The 7,142-nt window shown below is 65.6% G+C and overlaps 1 protein-coding gene across 1 annotated transcript; it reads right to left on the minus strand.

Moving 5' to 3' along the window:
• Positions 1–270: 270 nt before the first annotated feature.
• On the minus strand, positions 271–4,671 carry C7H4orf54 (chromosome 7 C4orf54 homolog). Its single transcript, XM_030491365.1, has one exon. The coding sequence runs from the start codon at positions 4,669–4,671 to the stop codon at positions 271–273; it is 4,401 nt and encodes a 1,466-aa protein (XP_030347225.1).
• Between the last annotated feature and the right edge of the window lie 2,471 nt (positions 4,672–7,142).

A 7,142-nucleotide genomic window follows, 5' to 3' on the forward strand; every position in this document is an offset into this window, starting at 1 on the left:
GGGGCTGCACAAACACAGGCTTCTATTGAAACTGCCTCCAGTATCCTGCTCTGAGGGATACCCAACTGCACTGACAGGCATGTGCAACCTTCGTGTTCCTATTTTATGGCTGTATTTTAGTCCTGGTGAGGGACCCCTTGTTGACCTCAGGCCCGTTATTTACACCTCGTGATGAGAAGCTGTGGCACAGCTCTCATTTGGCAGTTAATCTGGTCAACCCTTAACCATCACTGGCATGGCTAGTGGCCTGCACCCACTCACCCGCGCCCTTCACCGGTGCTCCACCACGAAGCGCATGGTGGTGCCGTCAAAGGAGGGCGGCGCGACGATCCGCGGGCCGGTGGCTGGTGCTGTGATGCTGATGACCGGCTTCGCCTCGGCTGCCCCCCGCCGTGGCGGCGGCGGGCCCTTGCCGGTAGCCACATAGTAGGGGCTCTCGGTGAAAGCCGCCTCTGCCGCTGCTGGGCTGCCGGGCTCGGCTGGGGCGCTGGCATCGCTGCCCGAGTGGGAGAGCGGGCGCTGCAGGGCACCGGCAGGCAGCACGGCGGCGGCGGGCAGGAGGCCGGGGTACAGCATGTACGTGGCACCGTAGGCCCCGGCGTTGAGGGCCAGGGGCGAGAGGGGCAGAGGGATAGGGGCAACGGCCGGCTGCTGGGGCACCGGCACCTCCACGTACTGCCCCGTCTCGGGGTCGAAGAGGCGCCGCTTGAGGGGCTGCTGCACCGGCGTGTCCACCAGGTAGTACTGTCCGGTGCTCACGTCCAGCAGCATCTTGCGCTGCGTCTGCGGGAAGGGCTCGGCCGCCGTGGCCGCGGCGGGCACAGAGGGCGAGAAGCAGAGCAGCGGCGGCGGCGCGGCACCGGGCAGGGCGGCGAAGGGCAGCGGCGGGCGGTAGAGGGCGGCGGGCGGAGCCTCGGCGGGCGGCGGCGGGGCGGCGGCGGCGGCGGGCTCCTCGGCGGGCGGGGGTCCGGGCGGGGGTTCGGGGCTGCCAGGGCGCTTGGCGGTGCCAAAGGGCTGCAGGCTGCATAGTGCGGCCGCCGCCGCTGCTGCCGACACCGGGCTGGGGCGGATTCCGCCGCTCGCTCCCGACACCGGCACGGCGGGAGGTGGGGAGCCGGGCTCGGCAGCCGCCTTCAGCGGCAGGGCCAGATAGTTCCCGCAGTCCGGGCCGCGCTCCGCATCGCCGCCGCCCGCAGGAAGCCGGGGGGAGCGCGGTGCCGCCTGGCCCCGCAGGCCGCCCTCGGAGGGGGGCTTGCTCGGCGCGGAGGTTCCGGCTCCTCCGGCTCCGCGGAGGGTGAGGAGGGCGCGGTGGGCGCCTGGGGGTTCAGCGCGTGGGGCCGGCGGGCCGCGCTGCCGCTGCCGGGCTAGGTTTTCGAAGGCAGCCGCCTTGGCCGAGACCTTGTCGGCATTGGTGTTGAAGGGGCGGCGGGGCAGACGCTCGCTGCCCGGCCCCTTGCCCGGCGGCTCCTCCGCCTTATCCGCCGCCGCCGGCGGGGGGGGCGCGGCGGCGGCGGCGGGAGGGGTGGGCCGGGGACCGGCGTCCCGTTCCTGACTGGCGATGAGGGAGAGGACGTGGCTGTCGGTGATGGGTAGAGGGTCGCTCTTGCGTTTCCACTCGCGTTTGTTGAAGCTGTAGAGCTCTTCCATGCTCCGCACCGCCGCCGTCAGCTTCTCCAGCGCGTTCTGCACCGGCGCCGCCTTGCTCTCCTCCCGCGGGTCCTCCTCCGGCCCCCGGCCCCTCTCGGCGGGCGGCGGCTGGGCTTGGTGCCGCCAAGGCGCGGCGGATTTGGATACGATCTTCAGCACGGCCGGCTGGCGGGGGTCGCTCTTGTTGGGGGCGATGGTGGCCACCGGCAGCCTCCCCGAGGTGCGGTGCACCAGGACGGTGCCCTCCGGGGGGCAGGCCGGCGCCCTGCCCGCCGCCTTGAGCCCCGCCTCGGTGGGCTTGGTGCTGGCTTGGTGCTGGCCGACTGCCTGGCAGGTGATGACCACGGGGGAGAGGGACCTAGGGACGCCGGCGATGACCAGCTGCTGCTGGGGCTTCTGCTCCGGGCCGCCCTGGTCGGAGGCGACGCTGCCCTTGTCGCTGCTGTTATCCCCTGAATCGTAGTTGTAGGAGCTTTTGATGAGCTTCCGCACGTCCCGCACCTGGTGGAGGGGCCCTTGGGCTCTGTTCTTGCCGTCCCGCACATCGCGCACCAGGAACTGCGGCACCTTGTCGGAGCCGTCGCCGGGCTTGGGCAGCCTGAGCTGCTGCCCCTGGCCCTCCTCCGGCGGCCGGCCCGCGATCCGCGGCGTTAGCAGCTGGGCGATGCTGAAGCCAGCGTCCCGGGTCTGCTGCAGGCTGCCCAGGCTGATCTTGATCTCGGGGGCTCTGGGCTTGGCGGCGGGGGGAGAGGAGGCGGCGGCGGCCGAGCACTTGGTCGCCTGCTTGCCGGACTCCTTCTCCCGTGGGGTGTGCTGGATGGTGGGGACGAACAGGCGGGACATCTTGGTGGACCTGCCGGCGGAGATCTCGCCCAGGTCGGCCCGCCAGTCGTGCCTGGAGGAGAGCTTCAGCTTGCCGACGAGCGCCCTCTCCTCCTTCTTCTCCGCCTCCCGCTCCTTCCAGGACCTGAAGGCGCTGTTCTGGCTGCGGAGGAAGGTGGCCTTGATGGCCTCGGAGGCGCTGCGCTTCACCTCGCACAGCTCCTCCGTCAGCGCCCGGTCCAGGCTGCGGCTCCCCTCCCGGGGCGTCGACGCCTTGGAGGCCGGTGACCGGCCGCCGCCGCCCTCGCCCGCCTCCTCCGCCGTCGCGGCGGTGCAGTCCGAGCCGCCCTCCGAGTGCCGGGAGCTCTGCCGCTGCACGCCACCCTCCCGCTGCCGCTCCCGCCCGCCGCCGGCGAGCTCCGGCTCCCGTCCGGCGCCCGGCCCGGTGTAGGAGGTGTCGGTGATCTCGCCCCGCTCCATCTTGAACTCGTGCTCCAGCTGCATCTTCTTGGAGATGACGTTTTTGAGGAGGCTGGAAGCGAACTTGGACTTCTTGATGGGTCCCCCCACGCCGCCCTCCGCCGCCGGTGGCTCCCCGCCGCCCGCCTCGGGGGTCGGCCCGGCCTCGGAGCCATGGCCGAGGTCCAGCAGGGTCACCACCCGGGAGCCCGCCCGCAGCCGCCGAGGTGACTCGACGTGAGCGATCTCCCCATCGAGCTTGCTGACCACGAACTCGAGGGCTTTGGTCTGCGAGCGGCCGGAGCGCAGGAGGCTGGGCTCGGCTCTCGGCCCCAGGCTGCCGCACTTGAGGTCCAGGTAGGTGGACCAGCGGTTGATGCCCAGGGCATTGTCGGGCAGAGAGGCAGAGGAGGCGCGGGAGCCGGGGCGCAGGGTGTCGAAGTAGGGGTACGCCAGGCTGCGGAAAGCCCTGGCCGTCAGGTTTCGCACTTCTTTGTCGGCATCGTCCAGCTCGCTGACGGCGCTGGAGGCGCCGCTGGAGTGCTCCCCGGCCCGGGCGGCCCCGCACCGCGGCAGCAGCCGCGCCGGTACCGCGATGAACTTTTTCGCGTGGTCCCGAGCCGCGTCCGGTTTTAAACTCGCATCGCGATCAGGAGCCGTGGGGACACGGAGGCTCATGTCGCCTTCATGCTTGGCAGCGTAAATAGTGTTTTGCTTTCCGCGCACGTTGCTAGACTCATTTATAGCCCGGGAAGCGGCTTTGATTGATAGGAGAAGCTGGGCGGCCGGGCTCCCGCCGGGGCAGCCGGACTGCTTGGACCGGCTTTCCCCCGGGCTGGCGCACTTATCCCCGCCGGGGGTGTCGTGTTCGGAGGTAAGGCTGACGATCTCGGTGCTGCTGGTGTTGTCGATGCTGTCCGTCTGGTTGTTGGGCTCGCTGGTGGTCGTGCTGAGGTAGCAGCTATTCTCCTCCTCCTCCTCTGTCGCCGTGTCCCCCGGGGTCTCGTCGCTCCCGAAAGAGGCGTAGTCCACGAAGGAGTAGATCACGTTGTTGTCCTCGAAGTCCCAGCGGGCGGCCAGCCCCGCGTCGAAGTCCATGTCGTGGTCCACCTCGCTCAGCTGGATCTCCTGCGTGCTGATATAGTGCGCCTCGTCGCGGCCGCCGCCGCCGGGGGGGATGGCAGGGGGGGCGCTGGGGGGGGCCGCCTTGCGCCCCGCGTCCTCCTCCTCGCTTTCGTAGCCGAAGGAGGACGAGGAGGTTTTGCCCTCTGTCGAAACCGGGTCGCCCATTGCGCGAAAGTCGCCCGCCTTGGGCACCGGTGAAGGGCAGGAGGACGAGGAGGATTCCGGGCAGACCCCCGCCTCCGGCGGCCCGCTGCTCCCTGCTGCCCCTCCGGAGGCTGGGTCAGCGCCGCAGCCCTCCGCCGTCACTCCCGGAATAGGCGGCTGATCGCGCCCGCGGCCCGAGGATGCTGTCCCCGCGGCCCCGGCCGGCGACCCGCTGCTCTCCGAGCCGCCAACATCCCTTGTCCCGCCGGCTCCGCGTTCTGGTGCGCCGCTGGCCGTGGCCAGCGCGGGGGTCCGCCCGTTCTCCTCCGGCCCCCGCGGCGAGCCGCGGATCTCCACATACGCCGCCGCCTCCTCCTTCTCCTCGGTGGCCGTCTCCGGGCTCGGGCCCGGTCCCGCCGCCGCGCCCTCGGGGCCGGCTCGGGGGCCAGCGGGCGACCGGCCGGGCGCGTCCATGCCGGAGCCGTCGGGGCGCGGCAGTGGCCCTAGGGGCGGGCAGGCACGTGTGCCGGGGGGCGGCGGGCCGCCCGCCCCCTGCCCTGCGCCCCCCCCCCCGTCCTCTGCCGGGTCCGGGCGGGCATCACCGCCGGGGGGCGGAGGGGCCGGGCCGGGCTCGGGCGCCCCCTCACACCCGCGGGGCAGCGCAGGCCCGCTTGGCCACCGCGAGGAGGAGGCCGGTCGCCCTGCGTGATCCTGGGACAGGCCCGGACCGCTCCGGGTTTTTCCGAGATGGGCGTCGCTTGGCCCGTCCCGGGCGCGGACTGTACACAGAGCCGGCGCCACTGGACGCCGCTCGAACGAAATCCTGTTTTAAACGTCTGTGTTTGCCAGAATAAAGGCGCCTGGACACCCCTTGGAGGGGGAGAGCCGCCGCTGTCTGCAAAGATGCTGCTGACCGGCTCCTGGAAGAGGCAGCTCCCAGAGTACTAGGCTTGCCTACACCAAATGCACCCTCGTCCCACATGCAGCAGTCACTAAACAGCTTTTCTTCTTCCTCAAACTACCCCCTGCACCTGGTGTCCCAACACGCAGGAGCTGTGTTGCAGAGGGGCACCCCGTGGATGCAGCAGTCCAGAGAGTCCCCGAGTAGGGGACCCAAACTGCCTTTTCCCAGGAAACACCAGTTTAGACATAACCAGCACCTAAGATCTATTAAGCAGCATTTCCATGGCACGCCTCACCTGGCTGAGGGCTTTACTGAGTGGTCCCCAAGATAGCACACCAAAAATCGCTCCAGAGCGGTGGAAGGAAAAGGCAAGCTGCTAAACACTTAGGAGGAGAAATGGAGGAAAGCAAGCAACGTTGTGGAGCAGCCCTCAGCTGTAGAGTGCAGATAACAGCCTAAATTCACAGCTTAAAAACCAAATAAGCACCCACACGCTTGGGTGAGCAAGCCAGGGCTTGGGCTGGTAGCATCACACATTAGGTAGGGGAGAGCTGTGGGAATCCCCAGGGCAAGTACCAGGATCTGTGCCCCTACAGCTGCATGCACTGGTGTGAGGGGCACAGTGTGCAGCTCTGCCTAGGGATGCTGCAGGGATGCAGGGACCAAGAAGTGGAGCAGATGCTATCCCAGACCTCTCCACAGCACCATCCACGTTAAAACAAGGGCTTCCCAGTGCCCCCAGCTCCTCATGCCACCCCACAGGCAGGCTACTCTGCTGCCACCCCCCTCCATGTGGTTGCAGTGTTCCTGCTGCCTCCAGGAAAAGTGGCCTCCCTCCTTTACTGATCCCAAGCGGCGGGCTGTGAGGGTCCTGCAGCAATGGTGGGTTTTGTGTCATGTTTCAATAAGGATCTTTGCTGCCTGGCAGAGAACAAGTGAGGTGGCTCCAGCTCTCAGTACCCTACATAGATGCATGGTAGTTTCTTAGGCTGCAGACTGACAGCATGGGAACTATTGCTGAAGCACCAGGTGATATTTAACAGAAAGACTCAGAGGGTTTGGAGCAAGTCGAGTCATATGTGGCGAAGCTCTCCCCATGCAACAGGGATAACTGGTTCCCATCCCTGCTGAGGCTGTCCTGCCACCAGCGTGCTTTTAATGTGCAGCTGGGCACCAGCTCTCAGCAGTGCTAGGCTTACCCAGCCTTAATCTTTCCTCAGCCCAGGTTTGCATAGCTTCAGCTTCCTTTGTACACGCAACAACTGTGTGGTCTTCCACAGAGCTGTGGTAAACGGCAACAACATTCCCTAAGCACAACTTCACCAGCTTTGTGTCCCTTCCATACACATTTTAGACTTCCTCCTATGTCCCAAGCAGCCATAACAAAAACATGACATAACTAGAGAAAGACAGTATTGTAGCATCTGATTAAAGAGGCGTCTTGGATTTAACTGGCAGTGGGACAGGAGCAGATCCTCAAATACAGCCCTTTCCAAATGCTTGGGATGCAGAGGGATACTAGGTTTTAAACCCTGATCATTCATTGCGCCTGCGTGTGTGCCCTGCCTCCTGCCCTGCCTCTCTTCTACTGGATGCCTCCTCTCCAACAAGATTGCCACCCCACATTCTCACTGCCCTCACCCTCTGATCCCCTAAACCAGCGTCTCGGATGTCAGTCTCTCACACCTTACTCTCTTTTCTAGTATTTGGTTTTCCTGCATGAAGAATACACAATAAATCAGATCTTTGCTCCCAAAACCTGTTGTTGCTGTGGGGTTTTTTTTAAGTTATAATGGTTGTTCATATACTCCTGCCAAGATCCCCATCAAAATGAACATCAAAACTTGACTCTTTATTTACCTATTTTACACAGTCTAGTTTCCAGCTATGGTCCAGAGATGTTTTTGCTGCTATTTTCCTTTGGTGATATTTTAAACTGAATCTACTCAGTCTGAAAACACCAGGTGATGACTCTCACAACTGAGGCTGAGAGCATAATGGAGCACTCATACATGTATGTTCATAACATATCTGTGTCTCC

The sequence above is a fragment of the Strigops habroptila genome, chromosome 7, assembly GCF_004027225.2.
Source record: "Strigops habroptila isolate Jane chromosome 7, bStrHab1.2.pri, whole genome shotgun sequence".
Taxonomy (NCBI): Eukaryota; Metazoa; Chordata; class Aves; order Psittaciformes; family Psittacidae; genus Strigops; species Strigops habroptila.